The sequence below is a fragment of the Anabrus simplex genome, chromosome 1 (assembly GCF_040414725.1).
Source record: "Anabrus simplex isolate iqAnaSimp1 chromosome 1, ASM4041472v1, whole genome shotgun sequence".
Lineage (NCBI taxonomy): Eukaryota > Metazoa > Arthropoda > Insecta > Orthoptera > Tettigoniidae > Anabrus > Anabrus simplex.
The window spans coordinates 659815198-659838557 of record NC_090265.1 but is presented as its reverse complement, the minus strand read 5'-3'; the positions used below and the strand labels follow the sequence as shown (position 1 = coordinate 659838557).

Below are 23360 nucleotides of genomic sequence, written 5' to 3'. Positions count from 1 at the left end.
TTAACTGAAACATAACAATAATATACACACTTTATAATTTTTTGCACTTATTCACCTAATCTTTGCTATTAGCTCATATATTCTCCTTTCTATTTTATAAGTTGTTTTACATGATTTGGCAAAGATTCTTTAAACTTTGAGCATACATTTTAAAGTTCATCACCATGAAACCACACGGTAACCAGAAACTCTATCACGTGTATTTTTGTAGAACAGTCAAGTTTAGTGAGTCTCCTAATGGATTAATGTCAGGGGAGTTCCCCGGCTATTCTAAGACATGCATATTGTTCTGACTGCCCCTGCACTTCAAAGCAACTCTCATCAGAGAAAAGAACTCTCTTACAGTGTTGCATTGTCCAATATTGATGACTACGTGCCCACAAGAGATGTTTCCTGCCCATTTCTTCTGTTATAGAATATCTTTACAGGTTTGCAAGCTTTCCTTCCCACTGCCAAATGTCTATGAAGAACATTAGAAGCATGCAGATTCACTTCCCTTTCCCCCAAATCACAAGCCAAGTCCACAGCAGTGAGCCTGGGTTTGCTTTGCTTCTTCCAAGAAGAAAACTTTCATCAGTTGGTGTAGTTTTCTTTTTCCTGTCACAGTTTCCCTTTTCCTTTGGCGAAACTGAGCCAGTCTGTTCATGCTGCTGAATAATTCTACTCCTCCTTCTCGAAATGTTTTTTTGTTAAAACAATTTCGGTAATGATCCTTCCGCAGGTTCACCTACGGAAACCTTGTTACGACTTTTACTTCCTCTAAATAATCAAGTTTGGTCATCTTTCCAGACACATCGGAAACTGCGCGAAGCAGATCCCGTGCACCGGTCCGAAGACCTCACTAAATCATTCAATCGGTAGTAGTGACGGGCGGTGTGTACAAAGGGCAGGGACGTAATCAACGCGAGCTTATGACTCACGCTTACTGGGAATTCCTCGTTCATGGGGAACAATTGCAAGCCCCAATCCCTAGCACGAAGGAGGTTCAACGGGTTGCCCGGTCCTTTCGGACTAGGAGGACATGCTGATTCCTTCAGTGTAGCGCGCGTGCGGCCCAGAACATCTAAGGGCATCACAGACCTGTTATTGCTCAATCTCGTGCGGCTAGAAGCCGCCTGTCCCTCTAAGAAGATGTGTTGTCACCGGTAGCACGAACGGATACCGGATGCGACTATTTAGCTGGCTAGAGTCTCGTTCGTTATTGGAATTAACCAGACAAATCGCTCCACCAACTAAGAACGGCCATGCACCACCACCCACCGAATCAAGAAAGAGCTCTCAATCTGTCAATCCTTCCGGTGTCCGGGCCTGGTGAGGTTTCCCGTGTTGAGTCAAATTAAGCCTTATAGTGCCTACACTGACACCAAATTTAGTAGCTACCTCTATCTTTGCTATGGAAGTATGTCTACTCCTTAGTCCAGATCTTGATTCGGGTTTGGGGATGAGATGAAATGAATTTATATGGCATGGGGTTTTTTTTTGTTTTTTTTTGGCTGAATGCCCTTCCTGTCACCAACCTCAGCTGAGGAGCTAATGAAGATGAAATGAATGATTGTAAATGAAATTGGGTAAGGAAGTGGAAGGAATTGGCTGTTGCCTATGAAGAGGAAGTCCTGGCATTTGCCTGGAAGTAAAAATGGGAAACCACAGAATACCATTTTCAGGACGGCCGATGGTGAAAGTATTCTGAGATAATGCTACTCGGGACTAATATCTATTGAAAACATTGGTATAGTACAACTAATCGCACAAAGAATCCTCAAAAGTCCTCAAAAGTGACACACAACAAAATAAATACACCTCGAACCTAAAACAATCATCACGTAGATTAATTACCAAAGAATAATAGTGCAAAGAATGCATGGAATCTAAGAATAATCAATGTGTAGCACACTGATGCCAACCATTGGGGAAAAGAAAACCCACCTTGTTCCAATTAATTCACATGATATTGTATATTACTGTTATCTAAAAGGGCAAATCTAGCAACTATGAAATTAGAATATACAACAAACTAGACCAGCAAACACTTCCAATTTAAGAAACAAAAGTGAATATTAAATACCAGTAACATAAAAAATACACAGACTGGAAGAACAAAGTAACTGGTGATCAAAGACAAGGTGAAAAGCTATACATATAATTTTATAAAGTTGTATTCACTAAACTCTATAATGCAAAAAAAATACAGACTTAATGTTGAAAAGACTTTGTAGTTTGTACTACTAAATTTATACACATAAAATTATTTGAAAATATTAGGTATATTGTATATATTGCTATTCATTTCATTCTGAATTTTCAAGGTTAGTATATAACAGATTACCCACAACAGCTGGCTTGCAATCATTGGCTATTCGAGCATGATGTCACACAGATAACTACTCTCTGATCGTGGGAGCGCTTTCCAAAGGAATTTAGTGATGGCGATATGTTTTAACCAAACAATTATTATCTCATGTGTTCTATATACCTGCTCAAACTGACTTTGTAAATAATATATAACGAACACAATAATGTACAATACAAGAGCTAATCGTGTCACAAGACTGTGGTTATTGCTAATAGGATTTTAGTGGCCACACTACGCTACTGAAATCCAATAAAGTATTCTGAGTGATACCAAAATGAGCATTAAATAAGACCAATAAACAAGCAAGTGAACAAAAGAACGAACAAACAGTTCTATTATGATAAAGTGAATCTTACCTTAACTGGCAAGTTTCTTCATTTTCTTTATCTTCTTGACTTTCACCTCCATAATGTTGACAAGTTTGCTTCCACTTTTTCCTTTTTCCTCACATTTGTTTAAAAATTTATACATGTTCTCATTTTCACAAATGTGGTTACCAGATCACTACTCAAATTAGGATCACTTGCACATATTAAAGAAACTAGGCTCTGTATTACTCCTAACCCTCTTTGAACTGTAAGTCCGTGATAAGAACAGAAAACGTTTCTGCATATCTTGTACAGTTTGAGACCACTCAGCTGTTTGTTCTGTAAGACCACCGTATGACAGACTTCGAACCCAGAACCATGAACAATACGTATTGTAGTATGTTCCTCCTATGTCTGTTTGGAAACGTAAGTGTGGACGAGTGTTTTTGTGTCTTTTAGCCATCCAACCTGCAATGTTATTCAAACCTTCGACCTCCATTTCAGTGTCCGTTTCACCGGCAAATGTTGGAACAGTGTGTTTCTCTATTTTACCAGCATTATTTCCGAGAATAATCACCCGAAGATGATAAAGAGCGCTCAGCGGTGTAGGGTGGTCGTATAATCCTCCTTGAGAACGCATCTGGGAAAACAAATTCTCGAGTGAATCTTGGTTCAGTCAGTAGGTTAAAATGTACTTCATTCCTAGATTCTGAAATTCTGAGATCAGATATTTCAAGGAGGAGATAGTCACAAGGATAGCTTTCTGGAACACTTGCTTAACTTTTTCCCCCTTGCAAGTCATACTGTTAATAAGGCCACAAATTTTATCTAAAATTTCGCCTTGTTGTTTTAACTGAAGACATACGCATTTTTGCTATGGACTTTAGAAATTGCCAGACTGTAGGAATTCATGAGATCGTACCAATTATTAACATTCAATGAATTCACTCATGCTTTCAGCAACAGTTGCATCATCTCCTAATTTGAAATGATGTAACGCCGTAGCTACACTCTGTGACATTAATTCTGCAGCTTTTCTTACCTTCATCCTTTCTGCGCCCCTACTGTTTAGATGACAGACATCAATTTTGTGGCATGCTTTAATTTCATGGCTGTCATTTTTAACCAAAGCTTCCACAGGTTCCTTCGAGACAACTTTACCATCAGAAAATTCGAAGTACATGTCCAGAAACCAGTTCCTAATTAGTTTGAACAGGTGAGGGGTATTTGCAAAGAAGTACACTTTTTCTGATCTCCGTGGGTTCAAAAACCATGTTTTTGCTTCATTGATTCCATATACTTTCCACTAGCCTTGATTTGCTGCACTCATGTCACAGACACATGCCATTACTTTGTACCTTCTTTGAAAAAGACGAGAAACCAAATTGTCTAGTATGTCTTTTGTCACCTTTTTATCGAAACTGATGTAAACTACTTGCTTCCAATTCTTGAACAGTCCTCTCACCATCACAGCTTGCAACTGTGAACTGGGGCCTATGATTTCATCCTCCAGGGGTTCATACTCGAAAGCACTTTTAACGCGCATTTAGTCAAACTGGAGGACTGCAATTTTCTCGTGGTCTTTATACGAGACAGCAGCTATCTTCATCATACGCAGAATATATTCCAGGATTCCACTTCTGTTTCACATGTCAATTTTCAAAGCCCATTTTTCCAGCATTGAAAGTCCAGGTAGAAGGTAATGCAGTTTTTGTCTCATGTAAATGTAAGTTTTCTTCCCTAGATACCTTAAAGTGAATGCCACCGATCTGTCTTCATCAGTCCAATTAATGCGTTTTTTCTGGTTTGTGAGCATCTTTGATTTTCAGTAAAAATTCCTTTCAAACCGTTCGCCAGTTTCGTATGGATGCTCTGAACAGAATTTTTTAACCTCCTACATTTAATTAAATCCTTATGCAAATTACTTATAGATATGCGGCTTTGATGTAATTTAATTTCCGCTGTCTCTAATTTCAGTTTAAGGACATAGTTTTTCTTTCGTTATCTAACTGTTTTTTTAATATTTCAATTTCTTCAGTCAGGGCCATAGTATTATAACAGACCTGGGTAGGTGGAGTGGCTGGAGGAGGTGGTGAACTTGCAATAGTCGTGTTATGTTCTGAATCTTTTAACAATTCGTCAGCCATTTTCCTATTGCCCCTCCTTTCCTTCCTTCTTAATCTATCATGAGATACTTCTTCTATGCTACGCAAAACACGCAAATTTCTAGAGGGAACAGCATCTCTGTTAAGCACACGTTTGGGAGGAAGCCCAAACAATTCGCCCTTTAGATCCCTTTCAAAATCGCATCAGAAAAATGTTCGGAACACACCCGACATGAATCTGCATTCCACTTTCCATTATGCCTACATCTTTGGATCCACTTCTTCCTTAGTTCTTGATATTTTGGGAAACTGAAGTATTTGATATACGACTTTTGGAGGGATCTTTCCTGGTTCTCACCCAGCTGTTATTGCACACAGCAACCGTACACCTCGTACCAGGCACGTTTATATGCTACTCAAGACAAATCCATCCAAGTCAAATACAAAATAACACTGGCATAAGAAAGCAGCTATTCACCACAAGGACTAGTCATAGAAAGCACCATGAAACTATAAAATCAAAACTGCAACTCACTTGCATATATTAAAAAAACTTACACACCACTCACATATAGTATTACTGCACAGACTTTTAGTGAGACTGGCAGTCAAGGTTACTAACCTTGGTGGTGGGTAACTGGCTGACAACATAACTGAGCGTAGCCGAAGCCCTCCGAATGCAGAAACCCCTGTTCTGGGCAACCTGTTATATACTAACCTCGCTGAATTTTTAAGAAAAAGTGTACAGTTAATCAAAGGCTGAGAAAAATAAAATAATTTGATCAAATTATTGGGAAACACAGCATGATTAATAATTACTGAAAATGACTAAAATAGAAGAGACAAAGATTTTTTAAAACCTGTCCTCAGATTTCTATGATTATCTTCAAACTTAAGTTAAATTAAACATATTAAACTTTTCTGAACATAAGTGACACTATATTTACTGGCCACTGAAAAATGGAAAAGGCACTATGAAAATATATATGCAAATGAGACCATATGCAATAACTACATCCCTAATAGTAACATCAAATAATTTGTTCAAATTCTCAATTTCACCTTGATCATTACTACGTAAAATCATATGCCGACCTGATCGGACTGATAAGTAACGTCTTATATTGCATCATTTTGCAAATGTTCTATGCTGAATAGCCAACCAAACTGGGTGATAATGTTACATCAATGGATTATTAGAGGCTCTTGAGATACCGTGGTTAATTTTTCTGCACTAGAATGCATTCAATTAGTAGTGTAAACGTTCCATTTCACATTACCTAGCACCAGCTGTTGTTGGCCTGTTCGGACTGGCGCATCATCATCATCATCATCATCATCATCATCATCAGTGTATAAGGGCAATGCATAGTCTATGCAACTAGTGTTCTCTGTCCTCAGCTCCTCATTTCATTTCATAATAGGAACCATAATGATGACTCTGTGCCAAGTCTTGAAGGACATTTTTTTCCTCACTCGCCCTCGGCCTTTATTCCCCATGATTTCCCCTTCCAGCAGTTTGGTAAGAAAGGTATTATGTCACAAGATGTTGCCAGAGAATTCAGCTCTTCTTCTCTGTATCATTAGCACCAATTCTCTCTTCCCTTCAATTTCTTGCACAATGCTTTTGTTTGTTCTCTTTTCAATCCATTTAATCTGAAGCATTCATCTCCAGACTCACATCTCAAATGCTTCCAGTCATTTCCAATCCAGATTGTGTAAGATTCACAGCCATACAATAGCACACTCCATACAAAAGAAATCACAAATTTCTTCCTAATTCCAAAATCTAAATAACTACTATACTGCCAGTCCGATTGGACCATCATGGGAGCAAACGTGTTAAGTGACGTAGTGCCATTTAATAGTCGTAATATGTTTGGATAAAGACCAGGCTCACGTTAAGTACATAACGGACGTGTTGTTGGTTTGTTGCATGATCTTGCAAAAGTGTCCAAATATAAAATAGTTTTTTCTCAAAACTAACATTTGCTGACTTAACACTCTTTACCCACCCACCCAAGAAATGCATCTTGAAACTTGAAAATAGGGGCAGTATGATATGAAAATTAGCATTCTGCCAACTAAAGTGATGCCAATAAGGAAGAAACCGAATAATATTGATTATCAGTTTGGGAAAACAAAACTGGAACAGGTAGATCATTTTTCAAGTATTTAGGATGTGTATTTTTCCACAATGGTAGTATATTAAGCGAGATTAAATCTAGGTGCAGAAACACTAATGCAATGAGATTGTAGTTGCAATCGGTGGTATTCTGCAAGAACGAAGTCAGCTCCTGGATGAAACTATGTTTATGCTTGTCTATTTTCAGACCAACTTTGCTGTATGGGAGTGAAAACTGGGAGGACTCAGGATATCTTATTCATAAGCTAGAAGTACAAGGGCGAATCAAATATAAACTGGAATTATTTTCTAAATTTATTGCATCAACCAAAAAAACACATACAGAGATCACTTTTCTACATAGTGTCCTGCCTTCAATACACACTTTCTCCATTGGATTGGCAAGTTTTTTATGCCATCCTGATAGAAAGAAGAGCGATGTGTGCGGAGTCATTTGTGCACAAACTCTTCTACACTTGCATCATCACTGAACCGCTGTCCTCTTAGGTCTTGTTTGAATGGTCCAAACAAATGGTAGTCGCAGGGCAATAAATCTGGACCATATGGAGGGTGTCTCAGAGGTATCCAGTGAACTTCTTCCAGTTCTTCCTGCATTAAAGCAGCAATATGCATCCTTGCATTGTCATTCGGATCAGTTGCCGGCGTTGCTTGTTGCGATACGTACCTTTTGCTTCATCCAAAAGGCGACAACAGTAGTAGGCTGCATGAAATGTCCTTTGTTCGCGAAGAAAACCCACCAGCAAAATGCCCGCGGAGTCCCAGAAAACTGTTGCAAGCACCTTTCCAGCAGATGGGCGTTTTGGCCTTGACCGGACCTGCTTCGTTTCTTCGCCGCCACCCCATGCTTGCTTTGTAATGATGCACCCAAGTTTCATTACAAGTCACAATACACGCAAGAAATCCTCTCCTTCCTCCTCGTAGCGACGTAGGAGTCTCTGACAAACTTCCTGGTGTAAAGTTTTTTATTCCTGGTTGAGGATACAAGGAACCAGTGGTGACTCTTGACTTCTGGTTTAGGGGATGTGACCGAAAAAATTTCAAACATCAACGCCAACATATCATCATTCCGAACACATGTTTCAAGAGAAAACAAGGCCAACAGAAAAGTTTATTTACAATCTCACATCCACTAATCCAACAGTCTGTTTCATAAATATTTCTGCTGAAATGACAAACACACAACTGAAGTTGGGTAGTTACATTCAGAGTTGGACGCGATTATCCTTCATTTATTATTCTGCTTTTCTCCATAAAAGACCTCTGTGGCTCAGACGGCAGCGCGTCGGCCTCTCACCGCTGGATATCGTGGTTCAAATCCCGGTCACTCCATGTGAGATTTGTGCTGGACAAAGCGGAGGCGGGACAGGTTTTTCTCCGGGTACTCCGGTTATCCCTGTCATCTTTCATTCCAGCAACACTCTCCATCCGCATTTCATAGCATTTATCAGTCATTAATATCACCTTGGGAGTGGCGACCCCATTGTAATAACAGCCTATATCTGGTTCATTCATCACATGCCTGACCCGGTCAAAGACTGGAAAACAGGTTGTAGGTTTTCATTCATTTCTCCATAAAAGAAAGTATACTAAATGCTTCTCTTAATAATTGTTCAGTTACACAATGGTTAGAATTCAGTTCGGATTGAGCAGTAGAAACGCGTGACCCTGGCGCTCCTACATCCATGACTGCTGAACTACTCTCTGATTGGTGTGATGTCATTTCAAAATTGCATCATCCCTGCAGTTTCTTTGTTTGTATATTTACATTACACACACTTGTCATATATTATCATTTATAGCACAAGAAAAGAACCACTCACAAGCAAGAATTCCAGTACTGCATGAAATAGCAAATAAATCCCAGCCACACGCGATAACTCACAGGATTCCACCTTGCACTGGCCTCTTGAAGGATGTGGCTGTTCGTACTCCATTCCAACCCCACGAAAGAGATCAACATTCAAGAGGACAAATTGGGGTAAATATTCATTTATAGGAAGGGGAGTTAGGGATTGGAATAACTTACTGAGGGAGATGTTCAATAAATTTCCAATTTCTTTGCAATCATTTAAGAAAAGGCTAGGAAAACAACAGATAGGCAATCTTCCACCTGGGTGACTGCCCTAAATGCAGATCAGTAGTGATTGATTGATATATATACAAGGGTCCAATGCTCGTGCTGCCATCTCTGAAGTAGTTTGGAAATTAGTAGCAGTCACTAGCCAGCGACGCTCGTTTCATCCATCTCTGAGAATCGATAACTGTGCTTTTGAATTGTATATAAATAATAACTCCCATTAATCAGATAAGTACTTCAGACATGTTGCTATATCCCAACCCATTGTCTTTAGTATATCCCCAGAAATCTTATCGATTCCAGCCACTTTTCTAGTTTTTAACTTTTGTATCTTATTGTAATGTCATTGTTATCATATGTACATTTTAATACTTTTTCAGCATTAGTCACCTTCTCTATCTGGACATTATACTTGTAACCAACAATCTTTACAAACTGCTGATTGAATACTTCTGCCTTTTGAAGATCCTCACATACACACTCCCCTTGTTCATTAATGATTTCTGGAATGTCCTTCTTGGAACCAGTTTCTGCCTTAAAGTACCTATACATACCCTTCCATTTTTCACTAAAATTTGTATGACTGTCAATTATGCTTGCCATCATGTTGTCCTTAGCTGACTTTTTTGCTAGATTCAATTTCCTAGTAAGTTCCTTCAATTTCTCGTTACTTCCACAGCCATTTCTAACTCTATTTCTTTCCAATCTGCACCTCCTTCTTAGTCTCTTTATTTCTCTGTTATAACAAAGTGGGGTCTTTAACCATTCCTTACCACCTTTAAGGGTACAAATCTGTTTTGGCATTCCTCAACAAGTGCTTTAAACCCATCCCAGAGTCTGTATACATTTTTATTTACTGTTTTCCATCAATCATAGTTACTTTTTAAAAACTCCCTCATGCCTGCTTTATCAGCCATTTGGTACTGCCTAATAGTTCTACTTTTAAGACCTTCCTTTCTATCACATTTATTTTTAACTATGACAAAAACAGCTTCGTGATCACTAATACCATACACTACTTCGGTTTCTCTATAGAGTTCATTTGGTTTTACCAGCACCACTTCCAGAATATTATTCCCTCTAGTTGGTTCCATCATTTTCTGAATCACCTATCCTTCTCATATTAACTTATTTGCTATTTGTTGATCATGCTTCCTGTCGTTTGCATTACCTTCCCAATTGACATTTGATAAATTGAGATCTCCTGCTATAATCACATTCTTTTTCACGTCGATTCCCACATAGCTGATTACTTATCTAATAATTCTGAATCAGCATCAGCGCTACCCTTTCCCAGTCAGTACACTCCACAGATATCAAGGCTCTTTAGAAATGAGCCTTACACCTAGAATTTCATGTTTGTCATCTTTAACTTTTTCACAGCTTACACATTCTTCTTTCACCACAATGAATACTCCCCCTCCTGCCATTCCTATCTTCTCTTTACGATACACACTCCAGTTCCATGAGAATATTTCTGCATCCATTATATCATTTCTCGGCCATGATTCAACTCCTATTACAATATCTGGTAAATATATATCTATTAAATTACTTAATTCTATTCCTTTCTTTACAATGCGTTTATGGTTCAACACTAACATTTTACATATCATCCCTACTTGACTTCCAGATCCCTGTATCCTTATCACTGCTCCCTAGACCACCCTGTTTCCCTGAATGTACCTTCCTATAACACTTCTAAACCAATTTCCTAACTTATATGTACCACTCCAGTTTAAGTGAACGCCATCTGAGCGCAGATCCCTATCTCCTACCCACCCATTAGGATCTCCCAGTTTCCCACATACCCACTCCATAGTCTCATTTAAATCCCCAATCACCTTCCAGTCAGTATCTCTCCTACACAGTATTTCACTGATAACAATCTCCACTTCCTTAAACTTCACCCTTGCTGCAGTAAATTGGAAGAATATAGATAAAGTAAGTTGGAAGTCAAGATAATTTGAATTGAATGAGAATTGTAAGGGAAGAAAAAGAGAAAAGTTGGGAAGAATTTACAACTAAACTGGAGGAAAAGAGTAAAAGGAAAAAGAAAATGATATATGGAATAATCTAAAGTAAAAGATCAGATAAAGAAGCAATTACAGCTCTGGAGACAGCAGATAGGAATATAGTTTGCAGTATGAAAGCTATCAGAGATACAATGGGACAGTATTTTGACAAGCTCCTAAATGGCCCTAATGAGATCTCTGTTGAGGATGTAGGACAGAAAACAGTAGAGGAAGATATCCCAATTACATGAACAGAAGTAGAACAAGCTCTCCATAAGACGAGAAGTGGTAAGTCAGCAGTAGCTGACGAAGTTACAGCTGACATGATTACAGCTGCTGGTCATGGGGAATTCCATTGTAGACATGTGGGGAAAGTGTGTGGAGGAAAGGGAACCAGGGAAGAGTGTTATCCAGGAATTAGATTGAGACGTATCCCAATTACAATATGTTACTACTAAGCACAAACAGAAATGAAAATTGCAAGTTTGAAATTTACAAGAACTACTCAAAGATTACCAACAAAGCTAAATGCATAGACAGATTATTATTAGTACTATTTTATCCTACTATGCTCTAATAGATACACGTGAAAGATACACAAACGAATATAGCAGGCAAGATAGTATTCAATACACCGTATCTACACCACAATTCTCTGAAATGTGGTTATAATGAAGAGTATGTATGTATATTGTATCAGGAACGCAAGGTACATGCCGTATTTATTAAGAGCAATGTTGTATAATTATCATGCGAGCCAAGAACTCCAAGCTCGATGTGTTTACATCTGGCAGGATGAGTCAGCGTGTAAGCGAACAGCTGTGCATGACATAGATGCACGAGCAAGGCAGACTAGCCCGCTCAACTCATCAACCTACCTCATGGCGAGCACTGGATACATCTGGAATCGTGAGTCATGCATTCAAGAACTTTCGATTCAGAAATTTATAAAATTTTTAAAATAATGGTCATATCATCTTGGGAGATGCGTCATTCTGTAGCCAATCACAAGAGTGTCTCTGTTGTCAAATCTCAAGAAAATCCATTGAGGGATTTTTGAGTAAATCCACTTTAAAATAATCATGTTATCCTATGATGTGCAGGCCTTGACCATATAAAAGACGGGGCTACACAGCGATAGACAGGCATTCTTCGGCAAGGGCTCTGCATGGTCAGACCCTATGTTATTCTTTCCGTCAGAAAGTAGAGTCGAGTGACAATGTGGTGATTATCAAACGCAACTTGTAAATTCTCACGCCGAGAACTGAACTCAGCCTAACTCTCAAACTGCAGAACTTAATACTTCTTTGAATCAAGTGAAGTGTTTAATTTATTTCGATGCTGTGCTAGTGTTAGAACATTATTTAATATTTCAGTAACTGTGATATTTGAAAATGTTTGAAATATTTCATCATTATAACACAAGTGTTTGCATATTTCTTGCTATTCAACACTTAAGTGCTGCTTAACTAGTGATAAACTTTGAGTACGATAGACTGTGCCAACCATACTGTTAAATGCGAGTGATTTAAACTGATAATCCATTACAGTGTTAACTGGATTTGAACTGATTTCTGCAAATAGTTGTATATAATTGTTTCTAAATATTCTTCAGTAACTTTATTATTTTACGAGACTCACTGTGCTAAGAGAGACTAATAAGTTATTATTTATTTCATCGCTATCAGCAGTGTCTTACAGATAAACGCTTTAATAGCTCTTTTTGTGTGTCAAGTGTGACAGAATTATTTTTCGTTGTACCAATAACCATAGTGAACTATGTTTTGTTTCATCATTTTCAGTGGTAAATAACCATGAACTGTGTTCCATCATTTTTGTCTCTTATAACAATGCTATCCGCATTTTCAACTTTAACATTTTGAAGTGACATTCATTAATTTCAAGTGTCAAGTGAAGTTGATTAGGATATTTCAAACTATGTGTTATCTGCCTACATAAATTAAAGGCAGTATTTTACAAATCTTGGTGACAAGTGACTGTGAACGTGCCAGGGAATTGTACGACTGTGAACACTCGCATAAATCTAGACCGTGAGTGATTACTCTGCATCCAGATCGCCGTAGACCTCCGAGAAATTCGAGACCTTCAGGTACGAGGCACGAGTTTGATTCCATGGTGGCGAGCGGACTTGGGAGCACGAGTCCAATTTGATGGTGACGAGAGGATCCTGGAGTATGAGTCCAATTCCATGGTGACGAGAGAACCCTGAAGTACGAATTGCCTGGAGAACCATTCAGGAGGACGATTCGGGAGACGGCAGTTCACTGCACCAAGGTGATATGAATTTCAACTTGCCAATATTTTGAATAAATGGACTATTCAAAGTACGTCATCACTTATTGTAGATAGAACCTATCCTCCTGTAGCAAGTCCTAGCTATTTTTGTCTAGGAAGCACATTGAGAACTTTAATTCATGCTCTTTTCTAATAACAAGTTAGTATGGGCTATCTGTTACTGGTACAATATGTGTACAATTTGTAGCCCTCACTGTGTTAATTACTAATGTTTAGTTCAGAATTGTGTGCTTTAAGAAGTAATATGTGAAGTATTACCTGTTTTGTTTTTCTTTAATTAATTTTATTAAATAGGTAGGAAATAAATTCCATCCTATCTGTGTGAAATGCCATTGTTACCTGCTGCGATTCACTTAAATTTCCTATCCGGCCCCCAAAACGAAAGTTTGAACATCCCCGATTTAAATAAGAGGGGTTCTTCAAACTCTAGTAATATGGTGAAAGAATGAAGAAACAAATTACCCAGCCATCTAGGTCTTCTAGTTCAAAATTTCATTTCCTCTGCATTTACACTAGATGCTATGAAATCCTGAAATAAGAGTGAATATCTGAAGTCAAAGGAGGGACATTTTAATTGTTCAATCTTCCTATGCTTCTTTCAAGGCAGTACAGTTAATAGCTACAGTTGGTCTTTAGTACCTGGTTACCTTAGTACTCTCCTTCATTGAACAATGTTCTAATTATGAAGGTTGAAACTGCATATTCACTCATTCTTATTGATAACAACAAAAGCATATTTACAGGCAATAAGTCACAGAACCCAAAAAAATAAAAAAAATTACAATATTCCTATTAATCCTGTAATTCTACCTTCTGCTGAATATCTTCATGCCCAATAAGTAAATTAAGTAAGAATCCTGCAGCAACATTTCGAAGGCTCCTTCCAGATTCTCCTGTTTCTGAAAGTGATCGCTTTAAGACTTGCAAAAGTATAGGCAAGCAATCAGCATCCAGAATTAGAAGGCGGCCTTTATCTAAAACAGCAATTGAGTGGTAATTAGTATAAATAAATTCAAAATATCATTAACAGAGTATATGAAAATGTACTTAATAAGCTTGATTATAATCAATCCTACAATAATTATACAGACCATGTATCTGATATATTGGACATAGGACATTTCTTCACAAGGCATTATCATTCAACACAGAGTGGAGAGATAATTATAGAAATGATTTCTTAAGTATTATCTTACAAGGAAAAACATAAACAGGGAATAAATACTATTACACTGTTCAGTATTTCTTAACAGTTCATTTGGAAAAAATTTGTAACATGTATCAGAAGTCAGTACAGTATAGACCCAGCCTTAAAAGAATAATTAGAAAGCTATAGATTCAGTAGAACCAAAAAATCAAGAAATATTGTACCCTGTTTATGGGACACTTGATACAGCCACGATTCACTCCAATGAATTGTATACGGCTTTCAGAAATATATTTTTAGCAATTCAAATATTTTTTTAAAAAATTATTCTTTCTCAAATGTATGAGGTAGCCAAAATGACAAAGAATATCATACAATACAAATTCAGTAATCTAAGTACAATTTAGAATAAAAGATACACAATAATTCTAATGATAATGTAAAGAAAATCATCCTTAGTGACAAAGGTATATAAACGAAGCAAATAAACATATCAGAAAAATACTTCCAATGTTTTAATTAACCCTGACAGTAACACGTCTATAAATATCGCTTTAGTTACACCACACGTTTCGAAGACGTGTCACTCAAAGCCGATTATTTAAAGTTACATTAAAGTTACCAGATGGAATGAACAAGGAATAGAGGTGGTGGAGGGGATAACTCTCCCCTCCTTAAGAGGAATAGATGGCATTCATTCGCACAACACGTCAGAAAAACATATGGTGTTACTGTCAGGGTTAAGAGGGTGGTGCATAGGGGTGATGTTTTAAGATCGATATTGAGGCTTTCAATATACGTATGCCCCAGCTCACAATGGTCTCATTCGGCACACCAAAGCATCATAAGTAGGCGACCAATAGTTTAGGATTGGTGTCCCTTGCACTCTACATAACCCCTATGACCTCAATATCCTCAAGGTTGTACTTATTGAGGTAATAGGAAATGGTTGGTGAATATATACTCTTTATCGCTTCATTAACTTCAGCGGGCTGTTGCACTGCGATTCAAACCTGGTTGATGATGATATAGATGTTGATTCCCATAGGGAATCTGAAATATTTGTTCCGAATGAGTAAATTTATAATACCAATATAAATGGTCTGTTATTGGACATAATACATTTTCCAGCTAACTCATTCCTGGTTGCCAGCGTTTCGCCCACGTGCTAGGCTGGGCTCATCAGTTGGTACCTAGCACACCTACCAAGACGCTTGGCTAGTGCATATCGTGGAGGCCACCAACTGATGAGCCCAGCCTAGCACACGTGGGCAAAACGCTGGCAACCAGGAATGAGTTAGCTGGAAAATTTATAATGTCCAATAACAGACCATTTACATTGGTATTATCAAATCTGGTTGTCGGATGAAGAATGAAACCTTTTTTGCTTCCAAGTTTGAAGGCGATCATGTTGATTCGTTTTGTTCCACCATCAACTGCGAAGCCATGGACTTCTCATGAACTAATGGCTCCGTGCGTTAATGGGAGAAATGCAGCGCTGCGCTGTGTGTTGTGAACATTGTAAGTTATCGTGTGTTGCCGCGCTACCTGCTGTAGTCTCGTGGAGTTACAATGGCCTACTAAATAATAACATGGAACTTCAGAGTGTTTTATATGACGGCTATCAGCCTAATTCTTCTAATCTTTCAGAAAGTGGTCATATGTACAAGAAAAAGTTTGCAGGCAATAGCAAGAGAGTAATAATTGCTAATGTGATAAGAGAAACATCGGTTCAGTAGCTACCCTATCATTTCACGATAGAGGAAACGTCGTGATTTATGTGTCAGTGGTGGTGATAATGAGATTATTGTTCATGTACACATTCAAAAGTGCTGCCTTCAGAAAGAAATAACTTTGGCCTATTTCTAATACAAAATCATGTTTGCGAAGGTAAATGCTGCTAGGGTGTGTATTTTTATTCCTTGTTCAATAGTATGGTTTTTACAGTTATTTTACAGTGCATTATTTATATTAAAACTTGTGTGTTCGAGAGACTGAAAAGCTTTTAAGTTACAAACCTGTGAATGGCCTTGCCCTCGCATCTCAAAACACGGAAAAAAAGAAATTTGATTAGAGGAGCAGATTAGAAGAAATTTTTTCCAATAAAAAGGCAAAGGCTTGAAGTTGGGCCAATTGAAATTCCTGATTTTGAAATTGCACGTCCATTATCAAAGAAACTTAGCATGAGGAGAAAAAAAAAATCAAAATCAATCAAAGTTGCCAATGAATGATTATTTACATTATACAGTATTTCTGTATTTATAGCAACAATGATGAATTCCAGATCTGTAGTGTAATGGTTACTGCTATTAGCCCCCGTCCTCGGGTTCCTGGTTTGACTCCCAATACTGCCAGGAATGCAAGATTGGCTTTAGGACTGTTGTGTGGTTAAACCTGTATATGCAGCTCATTTCCATTAGGGCTGTGCCTGAAGAGAGTTGCACCACCTCAGGACTAGAACATGAATTAACGTATGATTACGCATTTGTAAAATAAGCTATTTCTGTGAACTATTGGTATTGTGTAATGTAAAGCCTATTGCTCACGTCCGTAGGTTTAACCTCATATTGTCCTACACGTGACCCCCGGGTGGTGCTAAGCGAGCAACAGAGACTAGATGCCGCCGTACTGTCCTCAGCGACCTCACGGCAATGACAATCAAAGATTTAGCCCTTTTCAGGGCGCAGCATCCTACACATGGACACTAGGCCCTCAATTAACCATCTGTCAACTAAACATTGAGGTTATAAGTAGAGCCAAAAGTGAATACTTATCCAAGATACTTCTAGATCATTCTGTTGATATTCTGGTGCTACAGGAAACTTATTGTGAAGATGAATATCAATTGATTACCAGGGGGAAAGTACCTGGGTACAAACTAACTACCAGACTTCACCACCCTAAATATGGCATCGCCATCTATATGAAGAACAATAATGACAACTATGAAGTTCTGCCACCAGACTCCATGCATAATATCTTCACCACATCTGTCAAGGTTCAAAATATTACTATCACAAACATTTACAAACCACCAATGGTTAACTGGCCAGACCCTATCACACTAAAACCCACCGAAAATAGTGTTATCCTAGGTGACTTTAACAGCCATCATACATTATGGGGCTATAAGGATAGCGATGAGAATGGCGATAGGCTATTGCAATGGATAGACATTAATAACCTGACACTGGTATATGATGCCAAGGACAAAGGTGCATTCCATTCAGCACGATGGAATCATGATTATTCTCCAGACTTGTGTTTTATGTCACATGGACTAATGACCCAATCTTCACAAACACAAAGGCAAGTACTGAACGATTTCCCACGAAGCCAACACAGGCCCATAATCTATAAAATCGGCCTGCAAATCCCAATAATTAGATCAATACCTAAAGCTCGGTGGAATTTTCAGAAAGCTGACTGGAAACTGTACTCCTCGTACACTGATGCTAACATACGATGGGTAAAACCATCTCCTGAGAACTACGTCCGTTTCGTGGGACTAATCAAAGCTGCTGCTAAGCGAAGTATTCCGAGAGGATTCCGTAAAGATTACATACCTGGGTGGAGTGAGGAAACTAGCCGTATATACAAAGAGTACGAACAAGACAACAGTCATGCGAAAGCTACCGAACTGCTGGCATCCTTGGACAGTGGCAGGAAAGAAAAGTGGAACAAAACTGTTGTAGGGCTCAGCTTTACTCACTCAAGCCGGAAAGCTTGGTCTCTTATCCGAAAATTGGACTCTTCAAACAAGCCAGCAAGAAAACGATCATCTATAAACTTAGAGAACATTGCCAATTACATTCTCTCCTCATCCAGGCCCATGAAAGATAAGAAATAAAGCACAAAAATTCGATCTGAGCTCAAGCGGTTAAGACAAGAAGCTGAACCTCATACCATCTACTCTCGTCCATTTTCTCCAGAGGAAGTACAACATGGCCTGAAGTCCCTCCAGAATGGTAAAGCAGCTGGATTTGACGGTGTATATCCAGAGCTACTGAAGAACTGTGGCCCCGCAACTGTACGCTGGCCGGCGTCCTTCTTTAGCAGTATACTGCACACTGGACGTGTACCCCCAGTATTTAAGAGAACCAAAATCATCTCGATATTGAAGCCAGGAAAGGACCCTTCTCTACCCCAGAGCTACAGGCTACAGTTACATATAAACTACTGGAAAGGCTAATTCTGAACAAGATAGCTCCTGCAATTGAACACCTGATCCCAATACAGCAAGCTGGGTTCCGCCCCAAGCGAGACTGTATTGACCAAGTCCTTGCCTTAACATCATATCTGGAGATTGGTTTTGAGAAGAAATTTAAAAATGTTTCTGTCTTCTTTGATCTGTCAGCAGCCTATGATACTGTCTGGAGAGAGGGTCTCCTCCTGAAGCTCATCAAGATTGTACCTTCAATCAATCAATCAATGAATCAATCAATCAATCAATCAATCAATCAATCAATCAATCAATCAATCAATACTGATCTGCATTTAGGGCAGTCGCCCAGGTAGCAGATTCCCTATCTGTTGCTTTCCTAGCCTTTTCCTAAATGATTTCAAAGAAATTGGAAATTTATTGAACATCTCCATTGGTAAGTTATTCCAATCCCTAACACCCCTTCCCATAAATGAATATTTGCCCGAGTTCGTCCTCTTGAATTCCAACTTTATCTTCATATTGTGATCTTTCCTACTTTTATAAACACCATTCAAACTTATTCGTCTACTAATGTCATTCCACGCCATCTCTCCGCTGACAGCTCGGAACATACCACTTATGTCTCAAATATTATTACAAAATTTTTTTAAGTCCACCTGTTCAATACAATACAATAATAATTAATTGTAATAATATTCGAGACATACGTCATCTTCAATAAGGAACCAAAATGAGAATAGTTACTTGTAACATACCACTTAGTCGAGCAGCTCTTCTTCTTTCTCTCAATTCTTCCCAACCCAAACATTGCAACATTTTTGTAATGCTACTTTTTTGTCGGAAATCACCCAGAACAAATCGAGCTGCTTTTCTTTGGATTTTTTCCAGTTCTTCAATCAGGTAATCCTGGTGAGGGTCCCATACACTGGAACCATACTCTAGTTGGGGTCTTACCAGAGACTTATATGCACTCTCCTTTACATCCTTACTACAACCCCTAAACACCCTCATAACCATGTGCAGAAATCTGTACCCTTTATTTACAATCCCATTTATGTGATTACCCCAAAGAAGATCTTTCCTTATATTAACACCTAGATACTTACAATGATCCCCAAAAGGAACTTTCACCCCATCAACGCAGTAATTAAAACTGAGAGGACTTTTCCTATTTGTGAAACTCACAACCTGACTTTTAACCCCGTTTATCAACATACCATTGCCTGCTGTCCATCTCACAACATTTTCGAGGTCACGTTGCAGTTGTTCACAATCTTGTAACTTATTTATCACTCTATAGAGAATAACATCATCCGCAAAAAGCCTTACCTCCGATTCCACTCCTTTACTCATATCATTTATATATATAAGAAAACATAAAGGTCCAATAATACTGCCTTGAGGAATTCCCCTCTTAATTATTACAGGGTCAGATAAAGCTTCACCTACTCTAATTATCTGGGATCTATTTTCTAGAAATATAGCAACCCATTCAGTCACTCTTTTGTCTAGTCCAATTGCACTCATTTTTGCCAGTAGTCTCCCATGATCCACCCTATCAAATGCTTTAGACAGGTCAATCGTGATACAGTCAATTTGACCTCCAGAATCCAAGATATCTGCTATACCTTGCTGGTATCCTACAAGTTGAGTTTCAGTGGAATAACCTTTCCTAAAACTGAATTGCCTTCTATCGAACCAGTTATTAATTTCACAAACATGTCCAATATAATCAGAAAGAATGCCTTCCCAAAGCTTACATACAATGCATGTCAAACTTACTGGCCTGTAATTTTCAGCTTTATGTCTATCACCCTTTCCTTTACACACAGGGGCTACTATAGCAACTCTCCATTCATTTGGTATAGCTCCTCCGACCAAACAAAAATCAAATAAGTACTTCAGATATGGTACTATATCCCAACCCATTGTCTTTAATATATCCCCAGAAATCTGATCAATTCCAGCCGCTTTTCTAGTTTTCAACTTTTGTATCTTATTGTAAATGTCATTGTTATCATATGTAAATTTTATTACTTCTTTGGCCTTAGTCTCATCCTCTATCTCAACATTATCCTTGTAACCAACAATCTTTACATACTGCTGACTGAATACTTCTGCCTTTTGAAGATCCTCACATACACACTCCCCTTGTTCATTAATTATTCCTGGAATGTCCTTCTTGGAACCTGTTTCTGCCTTAAAATACCTATACATACCCTACCATTTTTCACTAAAATTTGTATGACTGCCAATTATGCTTGCCATCATGTTATCCTTAGCTGCCTTCTTTGCTAGATTCAATTTTCTAGTAAGTTCCTTCAATTTCTCCTTACTTCCACAGCCATTTCTAACTCTATTTCTTTCCAGTCTGCACCTCCTTCTTAGTCTCTTTATTTCTAATAAGGTGGGTCTTTACCATTCCTTACCACCCTTAAAGGTACAAACCTGTTTTCGCATTCCTCAACAATTTTTTAAACCCATCCCAGAGTCTGTTTACATGTCTTAAGGTGATTACTCTCATTGATAATGTATTGAGTAATCGATTATTCCAGGTATTCTCTGAAAATTCCAGGAGTAGATTTCACAAATTGAATAACGGCTTACCGCAGGGTTCAGTTTTAGCCCCTGTACTGTTCAATTTGTACATCCATGATATCCCAGAAACTACAGCTCGGAAATTCATTTATGCCGACGATATAAACCTAACAGTACAGAGATCTACTTTCAAGGAGGCTGAGGATATACTGTCTGAAGATCTACGGGTGATGGATGAATACTTTAGGAAGTGGAGACTTCAGCCAAGTCCTTCGAAGACGGAAGTAGCCGCATTCCATCTCAACAAAGAGGCTACTTATCAACCTAGGATACGGTTCAGGAATCAACTTTTGAAATACGACAGTACACCAAAATATCTAGGTGTAACATTAGACAGATCAGTGACATACCAAAGTCACATAGAGAAAACAGCCACCAAACTTTAGACTCGGAATAACCTCCTGAGCAAGTTAGCTGGAACTTCATGGGGAGCTGACGCCAATACTTTGCGAACTACCGCCTTGGCCATGGTGTATTCTACAGCTGAGTATTGTGCCAGAATATGGTTAAATAGCTCTCACTGCAATCTAATTGATATCCAACTTCACCAGGCTATGCGTATTGTATCCAGCACGCTGTACTCAACTCCAGTGCAATGGTTACCTATCCTTTGCAACATCTCTCCCCCTCATATAAGGAGACAAGAAGCACTTAATAGCTTATGGTGCAGAATAGTGAAGAATGAGGCCCTTCCTATACACCAGGATATAAAGCAGCACACTACAACTAGGCTGAAATCAAGAAAACCAGCGTGGAAGACAGCTTTGGACCTCTCATGTCTTCGGTTCAATCCCAGGAATGCCTGGAGAGAAGAGTGGAGGATGTCATCACCCAGTGGCTTATGTGATATCTTCAACCCCAGCATGAAACTGGCTGGCTTTAGTCTGCCCCATGCTGTTTGGTCAACCCTGAACAGGATCCGATGTTGTGTCGGTAGGACTGGCGCAGCCTTACATCTGTGGGGATGGGTAGATACTCTCTGCTGTGACTGTGGTGCTCATGTGCAGTCTATCAAGCACATAGTTCAAGAGTGGCCCCTACGTGCATTTCCTGGCTCTGTGGAGGAATTTTTTGAAGTAACACCAGAAGTGATTACATGGATAAAAAATCTGGACATTAAAATATAAAAGTGAAGTCCTGATGCTGTCACCAACTTGTATGTTTGTATATTTTATATTATATTTGTATATTTTGATTGTCATGTACACATCATACGCTAATAATAATAATAATTTTAAAATTAATTATGTGCAGTCGTGACTGAATACTATAACATTTCACACATTGCTCTGTACTGAAATGTGACATATTACACAAGTATGAAGGATGAGTTCTCCACCTAATCAATACTTTATTTTACATAGTGTCAATATTATTTACATAAAAAGACAGTACCAGTTTTGACCTGTAAATAGGTCATCTTCAGCTATTGAAGAACCTGCTTAATAGCGACTGTACAGAATAAATACTACAAAAATTAAACAAGAATGCTATTAAAATAAACATGAATGCCACTATTCTAAAAAATACTTAACGTTAATATATATACATATGGTACAGTTTTGGGGGTTAAAGGGTTTTTACCCTGGCCCCATGATTTCTACATATTTCAAAAATGATATTTGCTGAGGTTGAAATTGGATACAATTCTTAGAGTTTATGAAAAATCACCGACATTCTGGTGTCAAGCTCGGATATCTAATGTTAAATGCCAACACTATGTCCAACGGTTTTATGAGATCATTCAAGCTAATAGATTATAATATGACATATTAGATGTATTATTATTAACTTATTATTATTAATAATAAATAAAACATTTATTGCAGCAAAATAGCCACACATTAGTGAAAGGTGTTATAACAATTTAATACTTACACCATTGTTCGCATAGTCTCTGATTGATCTAGTCCTTTTGTTGCAGAATTCTAAGTGATATCGTTCACATAACTGTCCACATAATGTACACTTGCATGAGTTTGACGGTTCGTGGTATGTTGGGTTTTCGCAAATGACATGTGGAATCCATGTACTGCAAGTCTTGTAAACACGTGCCTCGTCTCAAAATTTGCTGCTGTCTATGTACAATCGATCATAGCCCCAGTTCCATAGAATTCTGTGGGTACTCCT

At 38.3% G+C, this 23360-nt stretch overlaps 1 protein-coding gene across 1 annotated transcript in view; it reads right to left on the bottom strand.

The window, feature by feature from the left end:
• Nucleotides 1–23360, bottom strand: part of vimar (visceral mesodermal armadillo-repeats) — a 155485-nt gene that overhangs the window by 92725 nt on the left and 39400 nt on the right. Inside the window, exon 4 of the mRNA XM_067145294.2 lies at nt 14131–14294. Coding sequence (XP_067001395.2) covers nt 14131–14294 — 164 coding nt within the window. The remainder of the gene's footprint in view (nt 1–14130; nt 14295–23360) is intronic.